We start from the raw sequence: 27,486 nt of genomic DNA on the forward strand, positions 1-27,486 counted from the left end.
GCACCCTACAAGCGCTCAAAGGCTCTAATAATGTTTCCTCAGAGCCTTCTTTTCTCCAGGCTGCACATTCCCAACTCTTTCAGTCTTTACTCACAGAAGAGGTGCTCCAGTCCTCTGGAGCAAGGCCTCCTCTGGACCTGCTCAAACAGATCCATGTCCTTCCTGTGCTGGGGACCCCAGAGCTGGATGCAGCACTGCAGTGGGTTCTCATCAGAGCAGAGCAGAGGGACAGAATCCTCTTCCTTGCCCTTCTTGCCCACGAGGCTTAGGATGCAGCTCAGGACATTATCATTTTTTCGGGCTGTGAGTGCACACTGTCAGCTCTTGTCCACCTTCATCCAGCAGGGCCCCAGGTCCGTCTCCAGAGGGCTGTTTGTCATCTGTTCAGCTGTCCATCCCTCAGCCTCTGCTGCTCTTGGGAGTTGCCCCAACACTGGTGCAGGTCTTTGCACTTGGCCTTGGGGGGTTGTCAAATACCTTAGCCTTTACTTTGTACATCATTGTGAGTTTGTAAGCCTTGCTTATCAGATGGGGTAAATGATTTCTTCAACCTTCCTTTTCTCACTGACATGCCTGAAGAAACCCATCCTGTTATTCTGTGTATTCCTTGCTAAGTTCAGCTTCCTCTTTGTCTTGGCTTTCCTCACCCCATCCTGCATAACTGGGCTGTGTCCCTAAACTCTGCCCAGGTTACCTGTACCTTTTTCACTGATTGTGCATTTACTGATTTTTTTGTTTTGTTTTGGTTTTTTTTTTTTGTTTTGTTTTTTTTGTTTTTGTTTACCCAGCAGGTCTCCACTCCTCCATGGTGGTCTCTTGCCTTCCTTGCCCTATTTCTTTCACCTGGGGAAGGCTCATCCTTGTGCTGTACGGAAAGTGTCCTTAGAGATCTGCCAGCTCTGTTCTGCCCCTTGAGGGCAATTTCCCTGGGCTGCCCTGCTGCCCAGAGAGCCGCTTCCCAGGGCGTTCTATTGACTAACTCCTTGAGCCCATTCAAGGGTTTTTTCTTAAAATTCAAGATTCTGACTTTGCTGGAAAGCCATACTGTTCAATTCTGATAATCTGATGTGTCAAAACTAAGGTTGGCATCTTCTGAAAATAAATAAACAAGCAAACAAAACATACCCACACACTCAGGCAAAAATTATGAGTAAATTGTTGTTCTGAAAATGAATGTAAGTGTACACCACTCTACATTAGATGACAGATTTTTTTACATTAACTACCTAAATTCCATCAGCAATCTAGAATCTCTGGGAAAGAAAGAAAAGCTGAATAGACCTTGACTGGTAGAATAATGGGCATGTCTTATATATTTAGGGAATGAAAGAATAGTTTCAAACTACGTGAGGAAGAAAAAGAACAGTTTACATGGTTGTTTTGTAGTACATTTTGTTTAGGCAGGAGCAATATTCTTTCTAAGTCAAGTGGAATTCAGAGATTCATGCCATCAAAATGCCACAAAAAGGATTTTACTGGCGTGTTGCAAAATATTTTTAGAACTGAAGCCTACTAGAAAGATTATAAAAATACTGTCTTCTGACACTATTCAGTCTATGCTGACTTTGATGGAAGTCATAAGTGTAGTGTTTCAGTCTGGTAAAGTGGACCCATCTCTTTTTTCCTGAATCAAAAACTAGGAAACCTTGATTTTAAAAAGCATGGATTTAAGGTATGTGTGTGTGAGAACTGTAGTGGTGTTTGCAAAGGAGATAAGTCACCCCTCAACCGGCAAGTCACAGTTGCCTTGCTCACAGTACTCTGTGAAATTACTTGTTTAACACAAATTGGATTTGGTGTCTGCCTCATAGATTTAGCCTTTAATAGCATGGAACAGTTTGTGTTTGTCCCAGCTGGACTACGCAATTGGGAACTTTGATTTTATATCTTCTAACATTTATAGACTCCCAAGGAACACAAGTGATACCTTATCAATATAACTTATTTCAGCTATGATTACTTTACTGGAAAGATTGCTGCTTTGTTTATATTTCTGATTATAATTGCTTCAAGTTTTTGATCTCACAAAGACATTGAATAGGCTTGATGTAGATTTGCAGATCAAGGAGATGTTAAAGAAAAACATTTAGTAAGGATTGAAAACTGCATAAATCAAATTATGACTACAGGAAGTTTCTGAGCAGTAGTACTTCAACAGATGTTCTACCCTGTTGTTAAGGAAGCCCTTCTTGATTTTTTGGGTTTTTTAAATTCTGTATCTTTCATATGAAGTTTGCTTTTCATGCTGCTTAAACTAATGCTATTATAGAGTTTCTAAGAGCTTTAATTCAAGAAAGAAAAGTGATGGTTGCTGAGGACACAATTCTGCTTTCATTCAATGCAATTTTCTTTTGCTTTCTGCATGAGTTGCCCTGAAAGAGACACAATTTCTGAAATGAAGTTTCAGATTTGGATTCTCCACATTTTTTTAGGAAAATTAGATTATTATAAGAAAGTGGGATGGTTTACATTCCAGAAACTTTGGAAATGTTTTCAGAAATTTTTTATTTAAGAATCTTCCAAGTCCATGTATTTTTTTATAATTTTCCTGCTCTTCTTATATTTCACTTTCATATGCAGTTTCCAAGGAAATTATTTATTTATATTAATCTCTTTAGCTTGTCCAGGTGATGTTTTTGGGAAATTTGCTCATTGTGAATAACCTCCTTTTTCTTTCTTCATTTGAAAGATGGAAAATTGCATAGTTCTGATCTACTTATAAATACAGTGATAGCACCATTTTGTTTAAATTTGATTAAAGCAAATTTCCAACACCTTTTTTTTTTCAAGAGCCAAAAATCAGAATTTATAACATCTATGACCTACTAGCAACTAATATACCTTGCAACTCAAAGTATATTAGTGTTTATCCGGGTATCAGTCTTCCCAAGCTGATTGTCTTAAACACAGAGTCCTACATTTCCACTTGTATTCTTGAATTCGTGTTTCATGTCCCCTTGTGCTTGCAATATCATTGCTCCTATACAGAAGGTCAGGTTATATCTCTTATAATTCCCACACAGCAAGTCCTCTGCTGCCAGCTCCAGTGTAGTCCACCAAGAGGGCTGGAAGTTTTAACTCATCACGTGTTGTCTTTTTGTGAGGGAGGCAGGTCATGCTGCAGGGAGGGAGTGTGCTTACATGCTGCTAATGCCTGAGCAGTAGATGCAGGGTTGCTACCTCTCCAGCATCCTAGGAAATAGGACATCCAAGGCCAGACTACTCCTAGATGAAAACAGGAAGTGCAGAGGAAGACTTGCCACTCAGAGGGAGTCTGTGATAGAGTAGAAGACAACAGAAGAAGCCAGGCATAAAAAGAACAGTGATCCATCCGCATGGCGTGGTTTAAAATCCCGTGAAAACTCATTTTAATCCAAACACATTGACATATGCCTTTCAGGCTTCTTTTTGAAGCCAAAGTTCTCTTCAACAGGAATATTTACTGCCAAAATCAAATTCATATGGTAGAGAACATATGCATTCCATATGCCAGATCTTCTATAGATCTTCTGTATACTTCCATGCACTTCTTTCCCATTCCCATTTGTTGTCTCTTCTAACAACGTTTGCTGTGGCTATAAAGACTATAAAATGAAACCGGATTTGAAAATCAGTGGTGTAATGAATACCCTGCAGTCTCATTTGTGCCTCTTCACTGAAGTAGTACAGGTGCCTTTAGTCAATACTGTGCAAAAATTAAGGATGAGGTCATTGTTCTCCCAAAGCAGCTGCCCCAAGCTAACAAAGGCTTTTAAATACCTGGTGCTCCTGATATTTCTCTGCAGTGGCTGCAGAACTAAATATGTTTTTATCTTCTGGCCTAAAGTATAAGACATGAAGATTCTCTGATTTTTCACTCCACTGGATGACTTACCCATAAAATATTTCAACTTAGCTAACTTAATACACTGAGATATAATTTTTAAGTCAGAAAACTGCTGTAGTATAAAAGCATCAAAGGATACATGTTCTAAATTAAAGCCCACTATTTTACAATTTTGACATTGAGAACCAAAATGTCTCACCCAGGAAAGTTCTGAGGAATAGGTTTTTTGTTACAAAGAGGTAGGTAGTACTTATATTTCATATACTATTACTATTTATATCTGCTGTTGGGCTACTTTTTCCAAGTGCTGGCCTTAGCATTGAGGAGGAACATAAAATGGGTTCTCTTGAGCTTCAGGAAGATCAACAAATGGCCAAAATCAAAATGTTTTCTTTGAGTGGATTGAGGAACAGAGAAATTTGTTTGTTTGCTTATGAGGTCTTGTGCAGTATCAGTAGGGTGAGTTGACATATTTAAACTAAAATCAAAACCACTGACAACATAAATGCTCCCAGTTTCATAAAGTTAACGACAAGCTGAATTTTTCTAACTCGTTGATAGAAAGGAATCTTCAGTTCACTCAAAAGTGTTTGTCTCCCTCAAATTCAGACTGTCAGTGTGGTTCTTGTTTTTGTTAGGAAATCCCACTAAGCTGATAGTTTGAATGACCTTCTGTCATGCAATATGTGGGAACTGATATGAAAACTTTGTAGATGAGGGACCTCTGCACAATCAACATTTTTTCCTAGAGCAGTGTTTTCCAATTTATCTCTTATGGTTTCAGCAATTCCTGATCTTGAAACCTGCCCAAAACAACCTTCAGTGATCTGTTGACTCTTATTTTTATTGACCTTTGTCCCTGAAAACAGTTGAAATGAAGTTACAGTGTTCACTCATGTCTGGTTTTTTATTTAATCTTTTGGTTTTGAATTTCAGACTTATCAACGAGTCTTTGAGGGACCAGTTGCTAGTTACCATCCAGAAGACTTTCACATACACCCGAACCCAGGCACAGCACCTCTTCATTATCCTCATGGAGTGCATGAAGAAGAAGGAGCTGGTATGTTGAGTTGAATGCATTGTTTTGATCAAGTGTTTTATGTGCCTGTTGGAAGGTGTCATAAATCTCATCTCTGTTTTCCAGACTCTAAAGTGATATCATGCTGGCTTTTGTTTACTTTACTCAATATTTTTGCATTTCAATATTTTTGCATTTAAAGTGACTAATGCAACAGAACTATTCCCTTTTATAAATTCCTCTATGTTTCCTCTGACAACAGAGAATCTAGCTAGTAGGATATGGATATCACTATTTTTCAGTCATCCTCAGGCATATCATGACTACAATCCTACTTCATGCAACTACGGAAAGCAGAAAAGGCGTAATTATGCATCTGTCCCTGGGACTGTATTTTAAAGATGCTGTAGAGTTGCAGAAGTATCACAAGGGCTCTTACCTTACTGTGGAGATATGTGACATGAAAGGAAAGCAGTTTGTCTCTGAGGCTCGTGTTCTGCAGTGGCAAGGCTATCCCTTGAACATATGCTTGTATTCTCTTGAAGAGCACAAGATCTTTCAATAGTTTCTTGGAGATCAACAAGGCTGCTTTTGCAGAAATATTTTTGAAGAAAAAGCACATTGAAAAAAATTACGATTCAAATTTTTATCTGTCACAAACTGACTGGACCGACATGCTTAATTTTATAACTTTATCTGTCTTCTAAGGTTTGGGTTTGATTCACATCACAGCTTCTGGGAACTCCAAGTTGATAATAATGCTCTAAAGTGAATTTGCTGTAACACTTCTGATCCACTGATTAGAAAGAGTGATTTTTTTTTAGGGTAACAGCATTAATTATTTTGTGGCCACTTCAGTAGTAGTAGTAGTAGTAGTAGTAGTAGTAGTAGTAGTAGTAGCAGCAATAATAATATATAATTATAATTATAATAGCACCTACTTGTAAACCACTGTTCTACATATAGACATAAAAAGCATACCTATGGATAGAAGATGAAAGAAAAGAATGAGGAAAAGAGGGAGGAAGGACAAAAGGAGCACAAAGGCAGGAACAAAAATGGAATGACAGATAGAAATCAGCGCAGATGTTGAATTATCTTGACTAGAAAAATGCAGTTCTTGATTACTCCAGACATCTAAATCCAGAAAAGATTGTCAGTCTTTCAACAAACCCTGCTACTGAGAAATAACTGTGAAGATTCTGTCCACAGTATTCACATTAAGATTTTTAGTCCAAGCAAGGCTGTGCATTTATTACAGGTTTCTTTGCAGATATGCAACATCTGTAACCACCAACATTCTCCACCTACTAATCTTGTGAAGAGCTATTAGTCAGGAGATGATGTGCCCAAAATTAAGTATTCTGAATTTGAATTTGTAACGTTAGCCTAACTATATATAAATATAATACATTAGAACAGTTGTTTCTGTCTAGTACCTAAGTTTACTCAGATAATTCTAACATTGGTATGCTAGAAAGATTTTGTCTCAGGTGTGGTTGCTAGGCTAATGGTGTCCTGTAAGACTCACAGCCTCCTATATTTATGTAAAAGAAAGGTGGTGCTCATGGTGCTGAAGGCAGTATAACCAGAGGAAATGGATGACCTTGGGGTTGTGAAGTACTTCCAGGAGCAAGTATTCAAAGATATCTTTTGTTCGTACAAAGCTAGATGCTTCACATTGCCACATCTGTCCCAGCTTTTGTCCTTCCTCAAGCTTGACCCTCTGATTTGGTTGTTGACTTAAGGAAAAACACTGCTTGATGATCTGACCACAATTAGTCAGATCAACCCCTCAAAAAACAGAAGGAAGACACAACAGATTGTCTCAGAGATCTCAGTAGCAGCTAGATTGATCTAACTATTTTCTCTATGTGCGTGGTCAGTGTGCCTACCTATCTGATTTTGCAGCTGCTGGATTGATACAGAACAAAGTAGACAGTGCAAGAGAGGCTTGTCTTATTTCTGTGTGCCACTAAATAATTGAGTGCAAACAGGGTATGGCCAGGAAGGTGCTTGTAAAGTACATCAATACAGCTGGATCACAGAGGAGGAGAACAAAAGTAAAACACAAGTAACAAATACAAGGAACAAAAAGCTTTCTTGGAAATAATTGTTCCTTCTCTACCTGCTTAAAATGTGTGAAAAGTCTGGCATCAGTTATATAAACCTGATCCAAGTGTTGTAGCCAGGGAAAAAGCATATTCATAGCAAAAATTACCCCTTTTCTCAGATCATGAGATTTTTCAAGTTCTGACATTTTGGATTTCACTCTTGAATAATGATCTCTAAATTGTACTCCCACGAGGCACTACTACTATTATTACTATAAAATAATAATAATAATAATAATAATAATAATAATAATAATAATAATAATAATAATAATAATAATAATAATAATAATGTATTGTAATAATGATAATTATAATTATAATTGCAATGATAATGATTATGATGAATGATGATGATGATGATGATGATGATGATGATAATAATAATAATAATAATAATAATAATAATAATAATAATAATAATAATAATGTTCTATTTACTTAAGTTTTAATTTTTTGTTGAATAAAAACTGAAGGACATACAATGAATGATAAAGTGAAGAGGAGAAACCTAGATGTGCTAGATTTGCAAGACAGGAACTTTCACTTCTCAATTCAATGAATAATTTTTATGAAATTACATACTTATCTGATTGACATAATAAGCATCAGAGTTTTGTTCAGAAATTTATTTGGACCAAGGTGCTTAATGTGGGCTAAGGTATAAAAATCTATTTTAAATGAAGTAGACTACACATGTCTGTGTACATATAGCAGTAGATTATAAGGGTAGGATACTATTTTATAGCATATTTATGGAGATCCTCTATTGCCATATTTACATAGAATTCTTTTTAAAAGTTTATGCCAAGACCTATTTTATGCTAAAATAAGAGCATGAGGGGTCACCAAAGCTAAGTAGTCAGGAAGGAGGCTAGGAGACTTCAGGCTATCCCTGAAAAACACATTGTGTTGGGTAATAGCTCAGAAGTCTGTTTTCAGCTTTCAAAGGAGTATTTACTTCTGTCTCAATAAACAAATGAGTCTTAGAATTTTACCTTAAAGATAGCAAATCTGGTGTCTGAGTTTTCTGGCCAATACAGGCTGCTCTACTCTTTTGGGGGCATTTAATTTTGCAGCTGGGACTGGCATGTTGCTGGAGTGCTTTGTTCACAAATCATTATGTGAATTTCTCAGAAGTCAGAATGCGTTTTCTAGCAAGCTGCATGTGTTTGTCTGTGGAACTTCCCTGAGCAGCCACTGTGAAGGGCACGTGGTTAAGCCAGAAAGGTCTTTGTCCTTGGAAACAACCAGACCTGCGGCAGTGAGAGATGTTTGTCATAAAACTAATTATTCCAAAATAGTGTGTTGAGACTAAATACACCTAATCTTTTATTCATTGAATAGAAAATGGGAATTGTTATGAATCAGGATAGGTCCAATCCAAACACCTTAGTAATAAAAAATGGCACATTAACTCCAGAAGTAAAGTGTGTCCCACCTGCTGGTTAAGTTTATTTTCTTACTACCATGGCCATTTTCCACTTAATTTGTTTCCTTGAATAGTTGAAGTTTCAGTGACTGCATTAAGGTAACTGATAGTGTCATTGCCTGCTACTGCATTACAAGAAGGAATTGCAGGACGAAGAGAGCATGGTTGGTGGGCATAGGTTTGTGTGCATGCATTCATTCATGGAACACATTTCCACCAAGAGGCAAGAGATACAATTTGATTCATTTCCCGCTAAAAGAAAAAAAAGAAAATCCCATCTCTAGTTCACAGCAGCACGTAATAAATATTTTCTTCTTGCCTCTACTTGCCTTTCTTCTTGCCCTGTGTTCCTGTATGACAGTGTATGGTTGCTGTGGCAATCATGATGGCTGCTCAGGAACAGTGCAAACCTCACTTCAGCTTTGTGCTGCTGATGGGTATGGCAGTAGGTAGCTCCAGATGACTTAATGTGCAACTTGCAGTTCTGGGGCTGTCAGACTGAAACAAAGGAGGTGTCATGCTATAGTAACTGAGCACATTGCGCTGAGATCAAGCCAACCTGGATCATGCAGGTGCTCGCTATTTATTGTACTTTCGAAGCAATACACGGAATAAATAGACTCCACAACCTGGGGTAGTTATGAAGTGGGTATGTATGTCAGCGCCTGGCACAAGCCAGACAGCTCTCCTGAAAACTTGTGCCCCAAGCCCTGGTCTGAGCCACATCTTTATTCACAAAGGTGTTCCATAAGCAATACACTGCACAACCTTTTCATACATATTCAACCCCTGGCCCCGCTTGTCCTTGCCTCGCATGATAATCAGCTCCACGCCCTTCTGAGCATGCCTTGCTTGCTGTGGTGGTCGCACGGGGGTCTTTGGTGGTCTCTGAGGCCGAAGGTTGTGGTCCTCCTCATGATTGAACTTTTGAACTTTTCTCCTTTGCATGTGCACTTTTGGTCCCTTGGTGCTTGTCTGAGTACATCTGTCAGCCTTGATGAGCTTGAAGAGAGAGGACCCCCTTTATCTGGGTTCTTTGCATCCCTTGGTCTTCTCCCAGTATTGTTCTTTATGCAAGAAGCTTCAGGAATTTGCATTTTTCCATGCCCTTTGTACCATGGCAGAGGTTTCTTAAGTAAAAAGGTTAAAATTCAACACATAATTCTACAAGCTAAAATTTAAATGCTTAATTAATATCGCTAACTCAAGCAAACTCCAAAAGTCTCTATTTCACTTTTATGTCAAACAGAGGTGGATCCCCGTTTTCCCAAAATATGCAGTGCATAAGAAAGCTGCCTTGCATGGCCAGTATCCAAATGCCAATATTGCCACACTTTTGTAGGGCTTTCACTCTTCTTAATGGTTACTTACACAAAGTATTGGGAAGCTGTTAAATCATTCTTATGTCCTGGTCCACTTGGAAAAAGTTGTTTGATTTACTCTGAGCAGTGCATGGGAAAAAAACCCCCAAAATTCTTGGGAGGTTCAATATCAAACTTTTTCTTGCAAACTTTAGAACTATAAGGTAGAATAAGATACTTGGCTAATTTTAAAATGTAGCAGTTTGGGTTAGAAATTCAACAGTATAAAAGCATAAAAATTAACACTTAAGAAAATGTATAAGGGAAAAGAAAGAAAAAGAGAGGATAAGATTAGAAAGGCGTATACTCACCACCTGTGGGTCCAGAGATGAGACCTGATTTTTGCAATTTCTGTATCTGTTAGTTGAAGCCATGATCGCAGTCTTGATCCATTGGGACTGGGGAAGGTGCATGCAGCACAAAGTCCAGTGGGTTAATACCACACTCAAACTCAGTGGGAATTCCCAGGTACGTCTGCTGAAGTAGGGAGTTTTACACTGATCATGTAATACTGTGGATCATGGGACACAACAACATTACAGCTGCCTCTTAATTCAGTATAGTTGAGACAATTATCAGAAAGGATGAGTACCTTCAGGCTATGTGGGAAGCTGAGCCAAGGTGTGTAAAGACATCGGCGCCATAAAAAGCACTATCCCACCTCAAAGGATTTGCCTCTTTTCAGCCTCTTCCCTTGCCTTGTTCACCACCCAGCTGTGAGATGGATGTGCACCCCGTTTGCAGTTACTTGGAGCATCATCGGGGAAGCATCCTCAGCTTTTGCAAATGGCCATGGCAGGTTGTTTGAGTCTTCAACATTCCATCATCTCACAGTGGTTTAGCAGTTTCTTTTCTGTATGGATTACAAATAAGGCTTTACCTTGATGGCTTCAGATCTGTGTGACTGAAAAGGCTACTGTAGCAAACCTGTTGGTGTTTCTGGAAGAGTTTATACAGGGAAGAGTTTGACTTGATCATATACTAGCTGCAAAAAAGCTAGTATATGATTTTGATATATGATATATATTTCAGCTGGATGTGCAAGCTCAGCAAATTCATATGCTAATTAAATAGTGGCTGCAACTGTTTGTTAGCATACACTTTGATCTGAATTAAATATCAGCTAAATCAGATGGACTTTTAAGAATTTACTGGCATATTGTCCCTTGATTTCTTTGGCCCTTCCCAGAGGTTAGAAGTTCATTTAGGTCTGGTTTTCTCAATAAATTTTTCTTCAGAAACAATAAAATCATTTCAGCTAATGTTTTTTAGTACTGATGTTATTTTTTTCTCTTAGAGAAGAACCTAAAAAGGGCTTGATGTCTTCTCACACAGTAAAACTTAACTGTAGCTCTTGCAGCATAGCTGCTGGGAACAGCATATAATTTGGCAGCAGGCCTTTGGAGCAGGAGAGCATCATGTAACTGCTGGCCTGCTGGTTGCTAAAACAGCTCTCGTTTATCCCATGGAAACACTCTGTGAGATTTACAGCATAAAGTGGAACACAGTTTGTCCTCTGTGTCCAAATTGATGTGCCATTCCACTTCAGGAATGACTGTGAAACTCTAGTAATTTTGGAGAAGGTTAAACCTCCTGTCCAGCCATACAAATCAATAGAATCAATCTAGTACTTAGGTTCTACCTCTGTAAGTGTTAAGATAATGTGTAGTGGTTTTTAATTCTGCAAACACCACCTGATTTCTTTTTTGGTAAAGAACCAAGACCATATTTTGTGTTTTCAGTGGCCAAAAAGCCAGATAAATTTTGCTGAAGTTAGTCATTGACTCCACAGAGAACAAAAATCTAATGCTAGTATTTTTTTTAATTTCAGTAATTAAGAGAACAACTTTCACAAGAAAAAGAGCTATATATAAAAAAATAAAACAAAAAACAACAACAACAACAAACCAAAAAAAAAGACAACAAAGACAGCTGTTGTATTACGCTGAACCCTGGAAAAACGTTTGATCATGCCATCTGCTTTTCAGCAACTGTCAGATGAGGCAGGGCATCTGCTAACAGAAACTACAAAAATGTCAGACCTACCACAGAAGCAGAAGTGTAAAATTTAGTTATTGGGTCCATCCTGAAGTTCTGCTGTGCCATCCTCCTCATATCCAGAACATGTCTGCAAAGACCAATATTTCTTTTATTGCTTATATTCAGTAAGCAAACACTTTCTGTTTTATTTGGTACATACAGTGAAGTCATCTGATAGATACTAGAGCAACTTACTACCAATCTTTTTACTTCCAATCTTCCTACAAATTTTGTGGTTAAAATTTCAGCTACAGAAATAAAATTTAGAATGTTTCTTCTACCTCTAAAAATGTAAGTTTGTGAAAATATCCATTACCCCATTTACACTATTAACAGGTATACTGGGAAATGCACACTGAATTGTTTTACAGCTCTGTAAATTTTCTGCATAAGGAAATTGAAGGAAAGCAGTACTTGGTGGCACAGCAAAATTCCATGTTACATAATATAAACTAATTTTTGCAATCAGAGAATTGGAAGGGTTCAGTGCAGTTTATATATTCCATGATAATGTTCAGAAACCTTTATCTCTGCCAGGATCTGTTGTATCTGGGAAATCATAATTTCTTTTATCTTTCTTAGAAAATAAAATTATCCTTTCTGTGGCTTCACATGGGGCACAGAGACTCATTCATTATTGTTATAATATCTCAGCCAGAGACGAGGAGCTCACTGTATGAGATGCAGGGTTTCTTCAGATAAAGCAGGAACTGCAAATTTACTGTCCTACAGGAATATCTCACACTATGTAAACTGCCTTTTCCAGGTATTGCCTATTTAGTCTCACCAGCAAACCAGATAAGAAACTAATGGCTTGTGGCTATTTTTGTTGCTTGGTCTCTGCATGTTGTCATGACACTGTCAACCTCAATACAGAATAGCCATACGTCTGCATCATCCACAGCAAAGCAATCTGGGCTTCCACGTCTCATCAGACTGTTTGAAAACTGTTGCAAAGGAAAAGTAGAAATTGAAGTTTAACATGGAGCAACAGTCCCAGCATCAATACTGTTGCCACCCAATCAACTCACAAAACTTCCTTCTAAGGTCAGCATTTTCAGTTCAGAAGACATACTTATGCATCTAAGACTTACAGGCAGTATTTTTACGGCCGTGACTTGCATTACCCAATTTTTCAGGATATACATCAATGAGAATAACCAAACTGAATTCTTGTTTTCTTAGAGTAACAGAATATCCATGTCAGTGATGAACTTTCTCCATAACTTGTGACTTTTATGTTTCAGAAGAATATCTATTATATCAGTGCCTTGCCAACACCTCCAAGAACTCTTTCTATAGTAAAGGAGTTGCAGGAAGTGAACTGCATTACACTTCCTCTACATTTCTGGTCTGAATCAGGCTAATGGAAGACCTTGGATTATACAAATGTGTGAATGAAGATGTCTATCCCATCTTCAGTTAAAGCAGTTAAACAATTACTCTCTTTGGCTGATCTTAACAAGTTTCTGCTAAGTCTACATGAAGTCACATCTCTGCTTAAATTCACAGTCTGTGATATACACAGCCCAGAGTTTTAAAGGACAGTCAGTGTCTGGCTTGTATTAACCTGCATATATGCTTTGTGACCTAAAATTTATATTTACTCATCAATCTACGACTTTAACCACAGGGACTGTTAATTCAGGCAGTGAAGTGTCCTAATGTATGAAACCTGCTGTGTAGGGGAAAAGAAACAGGTTTACTACCGAAACATTTGTGGTCATTTATTCCACTGGAAATTATGCATATTCTATTCCAAAATCTTGATAGTACTATAAGATTTAACAGTATGTGCACGTCTATTTTTTTTTTTTTTTATGAGACAGAGCTGTGAGGTTTACATTACCTGTTCTCTCAGTCATTAAGGCTGTGTCAGATGCCCAGTCTGGAAGGAAAGGTACCAAGTACAGGGAAAGACAAACATTTACAGTAATTTACATCAATTGATGGCTCAATTGCAGAATTGCTTTCTTTCTTATAAGCACTGATTGTTTTGCTGTTGCCTGCTTTTTACTAGACACTGAGTCTATGAAAAATCAAATTAAAACATGAACTGTTGCAGTGCTGGCACAATGAAGGGGAGGTAAAATTGTTGAAATTTTGCAATCAACATTCAAACTTCTCCCCTCATATTTCCTTATTCGGAATTCTCCTTTGTATTCTCAAAATAGCAAACTACTAAAGTTATGTTTTCCCTAAACACAATTCCCTCTAATCTTTCTGTTCTTGAATTTTCTCTTACTTGTCCATCCCTCTTCTTCTGCAGTATGACCCACTGACTCACCTGCTCACTTTGATCTTTGTTGTGCCTCCACTTCAAACAGTTTTTCCCCTGTGTTAAAAAGTGTTATTCCTTCCAAGAAAAAGGGAAATGCTTTCCCGTCTTACCTGAACCATTTTGACAATTTGCATAACTGACCTCCTTTAATGTTTTGTTTTATCAAACTCTCATTTTTATTTTCAGGATAATTTTCTGCTGAAATATTTAAGCAGGCCTAGCTAAATTATGAATGTCAACATGTATTCTGGAAGTAATTGCCTATTTAGCGAAACCAAACTGTGTTCTAAAACAGGAGATTTTCAGGTTGCACTCACAATTGCATCTGTGTTATTTTTAGAAAAGGGAGAGATTTTATTCTTACTTATATAACTGAGATGCATAAGAAAAGTTTATATGTCAGAGGTGAAATTTATATTTCAGAGGTGAAATTTAAAGACACTAAAAGATCTTCTGGAGGTAACTAAAAAAATCACTTCAAATATATTTTAAACCACCATATAGTTTCTCCTGATGTCATAATGAAATGATCATGAGAAAAAAATTACATCTTTAAAAGCATGAATAATTTGCAGCATTCTTAGAGTGCTAAGTTTGTAAAGCAAGTACACTTGGTGCTTTCGTTGCCCTCATCATTGCTGTCCTGATTTTTTTTCCTTCATCTTCAGCTATCCATTGTCTAGCCAGCAGGTACAGTGAATTTGAGGTTTAAAGAATTACTTTTCTCCTTCATGTCTTGTCTCTTTCATGACACAGGGTAAAACATCTTTCTGTACAATTGTGCATATCAGCCTCCCTCTCCAAACAAATACATGCTAAAAATCTGACCATATTTCAGCTCTCTCTTCATACTCTGAAGTGGTCAAGGTTCACCCTACTGTAAAAAAAAAAAAATTTCACATATTTCAGAATAAATACAAGTGCAGCCTTGTGATACATAGCTATCCAAATTTAATCCTGGCACCTTACAATTACCTCAGAGTAAACTCTTCCCTCTCTGTGGAATTTTCAGAATAAATCCTAGGAGGAAAAAAGGGCTGTGTTAGGAGGGAAAGACTTGTTTTTTGGCTAGTAAAGGCATGAAAAGAGGAACTGAAAATGCTGGTATTTTGAAAGAATATTTATGATCTGTCATTTATTTTACTGTCATTCATTTTACCAAACACTGCTTTAGACTATTTCAGAGCAGTTTTTAGATTCATTACCATCCTATGGCCTGGGAAATTTACAGTTGATGATTATAGTCTGCTGCTCTTGCTTCTCATTCTAGGGGTAAAATCAACTTTGCCCATGTGGAGTACAAACTTTTATGTACTGTCCAATGCATAGCAGCTCATATGGATGAAAGTTAATAATTTATATATCCACCTAGGCCTGAATATGGCAAGCTGTGACACAGTTATGATGTCTTAGGGAGCCTTCTTTAAAGCAAAACAAACTTTTGTGTTTTACTACTTGCTAATCTGGACACTGGTTTTCCAGACACAGTCTGGAGAGTCTATTTGATATTCACTGCTGTTACCTGACTTTGCCTTTAGGAGCTCAATGCAATATCAGCACGGAGGCAGAAAAAATAAAAGAATAAATCAAACACGTAAGACTAAACTGACCCTGCTGAGCCAAAAACTGTGTACAAGTAAAGGAAAGAAAAAGTAATCTGTCAAACAAGGATGGAACAGATTAGAAACAGAGAGCAAAGCAGTTTTAAAATAAGTGCTTTTGGTAGAGTCCAAGGTCAGATAATACTTTCCTTCTGCTTCCCCCCAGCACCTCTCCAGCCTCCTCCCACCTTGCCTTCTAGCCTGCTGCTCTTCTTTGCTCCATCTTCTTGGTTTTTACTTGCTTTCTACCTGCCCTGCCTGAAAATTAGGTTTCTGCCCTGCTGGACTGTAATTATTGCTGGCAACTAACACAGTGTGCTGTAATCCTACTTGCAAAGGCTCAGTTTTGGCTCAGTGGTTTCCTGCCACGTTTTCCTAGGCAGAATGAGGATGCAGTTAGTTTATTTTCCTGGAAATTAATCCTGTTTACATTAAGATATTTCAGTAGAATCTGCAATGAGGTAGAACCTTCCCAGCTTTTTGTTGCTGGGTTTGTTTGTTTGTAGTTTGTTGGTTTGTGGTCTGTTGATTTGTTGTTTGTGGGGGGAGACACAGTGGAGGGGGAGGGCAGGGGAGCATGTGTCTCCTCCTTCTTTTAAGGGCAAATCTCTTGCATTTTACTTAGGCAGGTTTGTGGAGGGAAATGAGAGGTAGTTTGTTTGACTCCCAGGCTCCAAGCACCTCCACCTGGATGGATTCCAGATGTCCCAGCTTTGAAAGTATCTGCTACTGTTTTTTGCAAGGAGATCACTATGGGCACACCAAAAGAATTCAAGACATTTAGCAAGAAACCAGTTGTCTATAAACTGCTTTGCAGATTTTTGGGAAGCCTCTACTGATGATTCCTTTGCCTATTTCACGTATGTCTTTCTGAAATATATCTCTTCAGTGTAGTGCAATAAAATTCTGTGTTTGTAAGGAATGGTAAACCCAGCTTCTGCTGTATTTGCAAAGAAGAAAAGAAAAACGCTTTTTCTAAAAAAAAGTTTTCTGTTGGAGATCACAGTTGCTCTCTGAAATGACTCAGAAAATTACCTGAAAAAGCTGTTTGAAGCCTATAAATACTGTGAACTCTGAGGAAAGAAAGGAGGAAATAGGAAAAAGACCATCCCCAAATTACCCAATGGGGTGGCAGAGGAACAGAAAAAAAAAAGTTATTTTAAAATAAGTGAGTTTAACACCAACAATTGAAAATACCAGCTACACAGAGGTAATAATGTGGGCCCAAATCCCTATGGAAAAAAAAAGAGTACCTGATTTTGGGGTTTCTTTTTGTCTTTGCATGTAAATTAGTTTTTGGCTCAAAAGAAATAGTGGGGTAGGGTAAATGGTAGTTCTACTCTCTAACACACTTTCATTATGGTCCTATGAAAAATAGGAAACATTTTCATAGATACAATGTGAAACAGAGCAGCACAGACAAAATTTCTTTTCCAAATAGCCTTCCCTTTTTCACAACAATACAGAAGAATGTCTAGTGGTAGTTTGACTAAAACTGCAACTCTTATCTGCTTATTTCCTTTTGGTACATGAGCGAGTCCTTAGCATTTTTAACTTTTAAATACAGGATTCTTGGAATTTATTACTTTGTAATGAAATGTCCTGGATGCCATGTGCATACCTTACTAGATTGTTCTTCCTTCTGTATTTTTTTCTTCTAAAGTTGTCCAGAGGGTACAACTCAGCAACAGGCTTAAAGGGTCTGCAGTAGGTAGGTGCTCTTAGGCACTTTTTCTTCACTGAAAGAAGGAAGACTTTTTCTCAGCAATGAGTTATTAAATGGCTTTCTAAGTCTTTAATGTTCTGTTATTTTTGCATCTACCAAGATGGAAGATACTCATCCAGAAAGAGGTAGCCTGAGAATAGAGCTTAGGACCCAGACATTTTCCTGTAGCACAGCATGTTTTTTTAGTGCAGTAGCATTTGTATCCCATTTTAACAGGGTTCAGCCAATGTCCTCAATGTGTTCATTACCGGTTCTCTGCAGAGATTCACCCACCAATGTACTTGTAAGTTGCACTGGCAGGTTGTGACATACATTAATGACTCTTGGAGTTGAAAATATATAATTCTTACCTGTTAACTCAGGAAATATGTAATTCTTACCTGTTAACTCAGGGGAAAGAAAACACCAGAACAAGAGGTCTCCAGCAAAACAGATAGGTTTTTTAAGACCTAAAGATATTGGACATTTCTAAGTGTAAATTCTGCATAAGTACTTTAGGAAGTGTCTGCATTTCCTCTTGCCTCTGACTACAGAAATTAAAGGTTGCTATATGTATTTTAAACCTTCCATGCTTGCAGAAAAATGTCTTTTATCAACTCATCAATATCTGGTAGCAGGTAAAAAATCTCTCTGTGTCAATGAAGAACAGCGAGAGGCATTTATGCTGAAGGAGAGGTGGATGCCACCCAGCCAGCTGCTATGAATGGATAGCTCAAACAGCCCTGTGTCTGCAGATATCTATAGTGTAAAGTGATTGATATGTTCTCAGATTTTCTGCTGTGTTCTGCTTTTCAGCCCAGGGTCCAGCCAGTTTATTTGGGGTTGGTTCTGTGATCTCACTGACAGCCTCACACAATAGGGTTACCCTAAGTTACTCCTCCTTACTGAATTTCTGTCTGGACAAAAGTTCAGTTGCCTTAAACAGGAGGAATGCCTCTAGCACAGAGAGCCAGCAGTTATGGATAGTGACAGTAAATCTAAACCATAAGAAGAGGCTGGCATATTTGTTTACTGCCTCTGTGAATGCAGAAAATACACAAGTCCACAGTGCCAGATGAGACTTCGAGGTCCTAAACTCAGAGTATTTTGAAATTAAGTTAGCTTTTGGTTGAGAGCCAGCTGAACATGAGCCAGCAGTTTGCCTAGGTGCCAATAAGGCCAATGGCATCCAGGCTTACATCAGTAACAGAGTGGCCAGCAGGACCAGGGCAGTGACCGTCCCCTGTGCTCAGCCTGAGGTGAGAGTCACTCCCTGAGGCCTCACCTTGAGTCCTGTGCTTGGTTTTAGGTCAGAAGTTATGTTAGGGGAGGCTCAGGCTGGATATTAGAGGAAGGTTCTTCACTGAGAGGGAGTTTGGGCGCTGGAATAGGGTCCCCAGGGAAGTGGTCCCAGTTCTAAATCTGACAGTTCAAGGAGCATTTGAACAATACCCTCAGTGACTCTTGGGGTATCTGTGCAGGGCCAGGAGGTGTACTCGATGATCCTTGTGGATCCCTTCCAACTCAGGATATTCTGTGTTACTGTGGTAATCTGAGATGCTGAGTCATGGCCAGACAAGAGCAGCAGAGCTGGGGAAGGTTCTGGAGCACAAATCTGACCAGAATCAGCTGGGGGTGCTGAAGGTAATTAGCCTGGAGCAAAGGAGCCCTATCACTCTCTTGAGCTGCCTAAAAGGTGGTTGTGGTGAGGCAGGGATCAGTTTCTTCTCCCAGGTCAGAGGTGGGAGACACAGGGCTGGATTGGATATTAGGAAACAAATCTTCACTGAAAGGCTTGTCAAGCATTGGACCAGGCTGTCCAGGGAAGTGTTTCAGTCACCATTACTGGGGGTATTTAAAAGATGAGTTGATGTGGCACATGGCTTAGCAGTGGACTTGGCAGTGCTGTGTTAATAGTTTAACTGGATGATCTTAGACATCTTTTCCCAACTAAAAAATCATATGATATGTGATTGTATGAAGAATCATATTTTTCCTAGTTTCTGTCTGAAATTCTAGTTCAATATCAGACATGACCCCCAAATTATAATTCTAGTGTGTCTGAGCAATCTTTCAATTTTCATCTCTTTTTTCTCAAATATTTGTCTTCTTTATTTTACTACTTGAATTATGCTAGGCCTTTTAAAAAATAATAAAGCAATAGTTGATGTGGAAGGACAGCCTTATTATTCTAATGTAACTAATTTACATGTCTCCATTTTATTTTTAATACAGCAACACTTCATTCTTCTGATGGGTTTGTTTTTCTGATGCATGCAGAGAAGAGGGTTGAAAAAGAAATTGGAAATTTAAGGTTATATGTGGTCCAATGTCAGAAAAGTACTTTCTTTAATTTTGGTGATAAGCTGTTCATCGCTTGCAATTTATATGATTACTTTTTATTAAGCTGGGTGTTCACCAATCATGTGTTTAGTTTGAGATGTTGTTTGTTCCTCCTCCAAACTCTGTCGTCCACTATATTCAGTCCCCAGTGTGCAGACTGCCTCTCCTGATGCCTAAAGACAGAGAAGGACATTTTGCCATTTCATGCTACCTCCAAGTTTGTCATCTGTGGAAGGGATGAACACCACGACCTTGTAGAGCAGAGGGTCTGATCTCATCAGCTCACATACTGATTGAGTTTTGATATGAGATACAAATGTGTATTTCTACTCACATTACCTGTGGGCAGTGTGCCTGCATTGCAAGGAAAGCTTCATTGCCAGTCATCACAGAATTAGCAAAAAAAAATGGAAAATTGCAATGAAACATTTCTTTACAAGAATGTGATCAAACCCTGGAACAGGCTCCTAGAGAGGTGGTTGATGTTTCATGCTTGTCAGTGTTTAAGAGGAATTTGGACAATGCCCTTAGTACCGTGCTTTAAATTTTAGCCAGCCTTCATCAGGCAGTTGGACAAGATCATTGTTGAGGGTCCCTTCCAACTGAAATAATTTATTCTGTTACTATTCTATTCCTATTCCAATTCTCTTCTATTCTATTCCATTCTGAAGTTGTGTTGTGGGGAGAGACATCAAGTAGTTTGCCAGAAACACCAGTATATTCCAGAGAGAGAGGAAAAAAATCCCTTCATTAAAGTATCATTTATGCTTTGTATCAGGAGCACTGTGAAGAATCAAATCAAGTCTAACTTGGAAATAGTGTACTTTAGGTGGGGAGGTAGCCTAACATAAGTAACTTCTTACATCACCTAACTCAATTGACTAAGTGAGCTAAGCCGGTTTCCTATTCCTTTTTACAGTTTGCTTTTTAGCCTCTAAGATGCTATTCTACTGCCCCTGATACCAAAGCCTCTGAAACTCCTGGAGCTCTAGGATCAAATGAAGGTAGAATAGGTGCTAAAGGAGGGCTGCACTGGATTTCCTGGGAGGCACTCTACAGCACTTTTCAGCTGTCAGACTGGAGCTTATTACTGAAGTTTTGCCTTGTCTTTCAGACCTTGTATCTCTCCCTCTTCTGTGATGGTAGACAGTTCTTGATGCCGTGATGTTTGCTCAATATCAGATGCTGCTGAAGTTCAGTGCTGTATCTAGGAACAAGGAAACAACAGATGTTGCTCAATATGAATGTAAAAAATGCTTTTGCAATTCCTAATTAAAGGTGTCACTTATTCTAAAAAAGAAAAGGAATTGAGGCAGTCCATACTGAGAAAAGAAAAAACAGACAACAAGTGCTCAGATCAAAATGATGGCATAGTTTTCATGAGTAAAGGAAAGGCACAAGTAAAAAGCTGCAATCTATGTTGCTTGATAAGAAGCAGAGATTAAAAAAAAAGCTATTGCTATGGCAACAAAAGGAGCAAGGGGATTTACACTTCTGTATGTTTCAGTGCAGTCTTAACCAAGAGTGACTCTGTCTAGAAAGAACAGCTGCACATTCATTCTTATAATTTATGAATTGTGTATCTCACCTCACTGCCTCAGAGCCTATAACTTAGAGTGATAGGTCATTGACCATACATGGCTGAAAGGGAATTATGTTAGAAGCATAATTCTTAGATTATTTATCAAAGGCTCTCCTATATAGAATCTCAAGGTTAAATAGGTTTCTAATATCACTTGAAAATATTTATTCTATTCCATACACCATCAATTCGGTCCGCACTCATAATACACCTAAATCTTTCTCATAATCTGTTGAGAACATTAAGTCTAATTCACTCTAATGCAGGAATATTCCTTCATCTCTAGTTTCATCCTGTAAGTGTCACTGAATGCCTTTTTTCCATATGAAGATTAATGCAATTTCTATCTTACCAAATATTATGTCTCAAAATATACTGTATGTTAGTCCTATTTAATAAGCTTATCGTAAAGCAAATAAAGTAAAATTATCTCATAGACATCAGGACATTTTAAGATTCAAATCACGCTGCCCTAATTTGGTTCTTTTTTTAATAACCCTTGTTTCAATAATGGTATTGTCTATTAATATTGCAGATCACAGTTTTTCGAATGGGATCAGAAGGACATCAGGATATTGATTTAGCTATCCTGACAGCACTACTAAAAGGTAACAGAGTTGAATGAGTCTATATCAATCCATTTTGTGTCTCTGATGTCCGGAAACCTGCATTTATTGACATAACTATCAAGATGATAAATCTATACTGGGAAACTGAAGTATGCTTCTTGCTCTAACTGCTTTATACAAACCCAGCTCTTTCTTTAATGTTTAAACAGCTATTGTTTTTCCTTTCTGAATTTTTGTTCTCCACAATCACTGATGTGTCGCAAGAAATTTCAGTGGTGACTCCCTACACCAGCTACTTGAGAAGCTCAGTATTCACGAGAAGAAGACAGCCAAAGAACTCCTCATACTTAGATTACCTTGGTAGCTAGAACATCCATCTAGATAAAGCTGGCTCTATTATCAAAGTAAGATGTTATCTGTAGTCATCCCTAGGAAAGCCTGGAAGTTATGTGAGGCTCTCAGCCTCCACTTGTATACTTAAGAACGTAGTTATTGGGATGGTTGGGCTTTTAATCTTAAACTTGGCTAGTTGTTACTTTTTTCTAAGCCATTACATGTTATGCTTCTGCTCTTAAAATGTTGACTTGAAATAAATTTGCTGTTGCTACAGCTCATGATAGACGCTGGTCTATATTAATTAATAAATTAATTCAAAACAAGAATTAAAAATTTCATCCATTACCAAATTTCTCCTTTTTGTCCCTTGGAAATAATATAGTTGCAGCTTTCATTTTTATCTTAATGTAACTGAAACCTTCATTACCTTCAGTGTGAAGATATTCTCTTCACATTTGTTCTTAAGACAATCCCTGAAAGTACTGCTCTTGTTTTCTATAAATAAGGCAAAAAATGTCTTAGAGTTGTGATTCAACTTTTTCTAAATGTGTTTTCAAGATTTGTATCCCAGCATAGATCCCTGGAGTCTTCTGAAAACTGACTCTTGGAAGCTGAAGAAAATAAGTCACATGCCTATGAGGGATTGTTTTCTATTTGAAATGTTCTTTTGCAGTATTTACATGAGCAATTGTTTTAGTGGTTGTAGTCTCAGTATAACAGCAGTCCTCCCTGGTCTGGAATGTCCATTTTGCAAGTACATAATTGGTGCTGTTGACCTCCTAGTAAAATAAAATTTCCTTGCCTCTTCATGTTAAGAGTGCAAGTCATCATAAGAAACTTTTATTAGCTCAGAAGGTGCCTGGACCTGTGTAAGTATTTCAACATCTCCTTTCATGCTTGTCTGAGAACCTTGACTTGAAAATCTGCTGATGGCAACAACATTTGTTTCTTGCTCAAGAGAGAGCCAGAGGACCTAAGACTTACACCTCATCTTCCCTGCTCCTCAGGACTTTCTGATTATGAAGGTATTCAATGAAGATCAGATTCATCAGGCGCCCCTGGTTCATATAAGCCTCCTGATCACAAGGTGCTTAATCAATATGTGCAAGAATGAGATCTGTTGTCTCAGCCAAGTCGATTGTCCTTATTCACACCATGTTTTTGTACAAGTGTTCTGGTCCACCTGCAAAGAAATACTGGTTTTCTGAAAATATAACTCATTAGCCTGATGGATACCTGGGTTTTTCATCAAAGTCTGGGGTAGCAATGCTGAACCACTTGTCTATTGCTTTTTAGTAAGTAACTTATTTATTGTAGGTAAAATAAATAGAAATTATTTTTTCATGCTGTTGGAATTTTCATGGCATTGAAATTTTCACGGCATTGGAGTTTCCACGGCATTGAAAACTTACCTCCTACAGTTTATTGTCTCTAAAATTAAAGAAAAATAATAATTGTAATAAGTAAAGTAAGAGATTTGAAGACTGAGTCTGAGTTATATTGACATTCATAAATTTAAATTTAAGAATTCATCTCTTCCTGCTCTCAAGTACTGTGTAAAAAAGAGGAACAGAGCAATGTATGCAACTGGTGAGTGATTACCAGTAACGTTTTTTCAGTCTTCCTGATGAGGAATTTTCAGCTTTTGGTAGTGCAAGAGGAGCATATCAGCTAATGACCCATCCCACCTTTGCGTGAGTGATTTAGCCATGGAGGAGTGGGACAAGGGTTTGGAAACACAAAGTATCACTTCCTATTTGCTGTGTAAAATTTATGATGAGCTAATCTCTTTTTAAACCCACACCAGACACACTGCCAATTCAGGAGCTCTCTGGACAGCATATTTCACAAGTTCCAAACCCAGCACCACATATTATTTCTTTGTTTGTTTTCACAAGTCTCTTGTTTAATCTTGTCAGCAAGATCGATCTTTCTTGGAAGTGATCTTCAATAAACTACAGAATGGCATCCAAACTGGTTATCAATTTACATTTCATGGATGTCACAACAGCATATGGTTTGCGAATTCTTTTTTTTTTTTTTAATGTTGAGAGACACAAATGTGGGAAGTAAGTTTCCAAAGGCATGAGTTTATAGCAGGCAAGTTTATCAATACAGTTTAACTATTTGTGCTCTCTTAATTTGAGCAGTTGGAACTCACACCATAATGGATTTTGTCCTTTTGCAGCTGCTAGCGAAGCAGAAGGCATATGACAGGGAAGTTAAAGACAGCATATGGAGATGGTCTAAAAAAATACTTGTTTTGAAGTGGCTTCAAAGATCCTAGTTCACGAAGCTGTTGCAATGTCTGGAGCAAACTAGTGCCAGCCATGTTTCAGATGGTGCTCCAGAAGCCTCCCCAGTGTAACTGTCAGCACTGGGAAAGAGAGAGGTGCTGTGTGGTATGTGCATACCGTGATGTTACTGCCATGTACCTGCTGGGATAAACCATGTAAGGCTGCAGCAGAGCTGAAGTTCTGCATACTTTCCAGCCTGTAAGTCATGCTTCATGCTCACTGAATAGCCATCATGTAGTATCAGATGGTCAAGGATAGTCTGCCAACCATGAAATCACAGACACAGAAAGGTTTCAGAGTTAGGTCAGCTATCTGGTTACTGCACTTGCAGCTGCTTTTGTATTCTCGATTGGTTTCCTAATTGCCAGGATGATTCTGTAGCAAATGCTGTGGAAACTCAGCCTTTGCACTAACGAGCTGCTGAAACAGGAGACAGCATTGGACCTCCAGAGACACAGAGCAAAAACTTAATTTCTTTTTTTATTTTCCCTAATCTAGTTCTTTTCTTTAGATGTTGATTCAAAGAGGACACTGACATTCTTAGGAGCACTGTGGAAATGGATATCCCACAACCATTTCTGTCTAGTTGGATGTTTCATGTCATTTCATCATTCCATATACCAGAGCACCAAGATCATAGGCTATTCCAGGAGAATTCTTTAGGGGTTTCTGTTGGTCACAGTAAGCTTTAGCCTGTAGTAATAAGAATATAAAAGCTCTTCAGTAATCCTGAAAGTGCACAACACTCATTGTCTGATGTGTACCCTGGTTCCCCAAGGAGACAGCATTGAGTTTATAGTCCCAGGCTGTATCATCAAGGAGTATTACATTTTCAATCCAAAATATTGAGTAGACAATGTGACTTTTTACCGAAAGAGTCTATGCAAGCACTGCTGGATGGCAGCCTAAGAACATAAAATTAACATCTGCAGGAACTAACAGCTGTCCTAGCAGTTTATCTATATCCAGCAGTATCTTTACCAAGATAAAATACTGCCAAAACAATGTATTGCATCCCAACTGCAACTTTTCTTCTAGGAGCAGATGAAAGGAAGGGTCATACTGCAGATGTTGTCATAGTCTCAAAACATTCTTTTGATGAACATATCTTACAATCAGCCAGACACCAGAATACTGAGTAAATATTACTGAGACATTAGTCATATTACCCAAAACATTATTTAATGTAATAAGTATGATATGGTAATTAAAATAACACAATGCAATAGGTTATTAACTCTACCTTATTTATTTCCCAAATATCCTTTGGCTTTGATTTGGGTACGTTACAGTGACACTTGTGAGTGATAGGCATCCCCAGAGAGATCACGTTTTGGATTCTTACTATTGACTCAAGTCCATGTTCTCTGGCACTGAATGCAGTCAAGGAAATGAGACTGTACCTTAAGAAGGCCATCTCATGTTTTTTCTGGGGAGTTTTTCTTACATGAGTGGAATCATTCATACTTCTTAATCGTGGGTAGAATTCCACCTAAAATAGCCAGAATACTTCCTTTTTGATGTGATACAAAGGCCATAAGTTCTCTCCTAGAATAAAATCAATTAAAAGGCATCCACAGCCCATACGCTGCTCTGTACAAACATTTATGGCTTTTATTTTCCTTCTCCTCTTAAGTAACATCAGTGTTACCCACATTCATCTGAAAACCCCTCAGGGAAGATGGGAAAGAGGAGAAGGAAGCCAGGGCTTTCCAGCAAGAAACTGCACTCTGGAAGCACCCATACAACCAAATGCACCAGAGCCCCAGGTTGCACAACCATAATCTACACCCTAGTTGATAGACTGCTTCAGACCTGGAGTACAACATCCCCTTGAGAGGCCACACATTTCCTTCGACTGCCAGATACCTGCAGCGCTCTGTGAGACAATGAAATCAAACATCATAGCAACAAGCCCTGAGAAGAGCATCAACTCTGGGACTGCACATGCACCAACAGGAAAACTTGGCCACTGCTGGCAGCCTTAAGCACAATGAAGGGAGATGGGAAGGATGCAGGCTGGACCATGGCTTGCTTCCCCCTCTGCTCAGTATTTGGAGCAATGAGCATGCTCAAAGAAAACAGTTGTGGTGGATGCATGAGCAGGCGCCCCCTCATGCCCCGTGCCAGCTGTTCCTTCCTGTGATCAAATGCACCAGAAGACCCTCTATTCATCTGCCAGCTGAATCTTTTCTGAAGCATGAAAAGGGCCAGGACTGCTAGAGTTCAGTTGACACAAACTGGAGAACACTCCCTGCTGGGACTCAGAAGTTATTTACCTGGAGCCTCAGTGATTTACCTTGACTTCTGCCTCAAGCAGGGGCAGTGTAAACAGCCCACTTCCCTCCCCAAGTCCATTTGATCCACTCTTGTTCCAAAATTACTTCTAACTAGATGGCCCCTCTGGCTACCCATATCATAGGCTGTAGTAGGAAAATCAGGAACTGGAGCTCCCTCATCACATGTGTGAAATGTTGTTAAGCTGTGAGATCACCATTACTGCTCCCAGGTTTTAAAGTTCACACATGTGCTTCCTCCATGGCTCACCAAAAACCATGACTAAGCACCTGCTAAAGCTCTCACTTCTCCTACAGGCACATGACTGGGAGGGAGGAGATCTGATGAGATCATCTCTTGTTTGCTTCAGAAGGGGGGAGAATATTATTTACTCTCTGTGTTTAACTTACACCATCATACTCACTGCAGGTATTTTTTTTTCTGTTTTTATAAATAAATCTTGGGATGTTGAAATGTAGAGACATTTTTGTCTTTCCCAAAGGTAAATATTTTCTGTTCTTGTATGCTGCATATTGCTTGTGTAAGAAACTCCAAAAGTTTCAGTTGTTGTTGGCATCCCCCCTGAGGTCTCTTGTGAGAGCTCTTGTCTGTGTTGCAGTACATAGCAATGAGAAGTTTTGTCTTATGTAAAGGGACATTCCTGATACTTCTTAGCCACAGAAGTAACAGAAGTATTTTCACTT

At 38.5% G+C, this 27,486-nt stretch overlaps 1 protein-coding gene across 2 annotated transcripts in view; it reads left to right on the forward strand.

Moving 5' to 3' along the window:
* The window catches only part of TRPM3 (transient receptor potential cation channel subfamily M member 3), a gene marked incomplete at both ends in the record, with an annotated part of 376,542 nt that overhangs the window by 290,814 nt on the left and 58,242 nt on the right, over positions 1 to 27,486 (forward strand). For both annotated transcript variants that reach the window (XM_084224553.1, XM_084224554.1), the window contains 2 exons: positions 4,763 to 4,886; positions 21,839 to 21,911. In XM_084224553.1, the coding sequence (XP_084080679.1) occupies positions 4,763 to 4,886; positions 21,839 to 21,911 (197 nt within the window). The remainder of the gene's footprint in view (positions 1 to 4,762; positions 4,887 to 21,838; positions 21,912 to 27,486) is intronic.

This window comes from Fringilla coelebs (assembly GCF_963513975.1).
Source record: "Fringilla coelebs genome assembly, chromosome: Z".
Classification (NCBI taxonomy): Eukaryota; Metazoa; Chordata; class Aves; order Passeriformes; family Fringillidae; genus Fringilla; species Fringilla coelebs.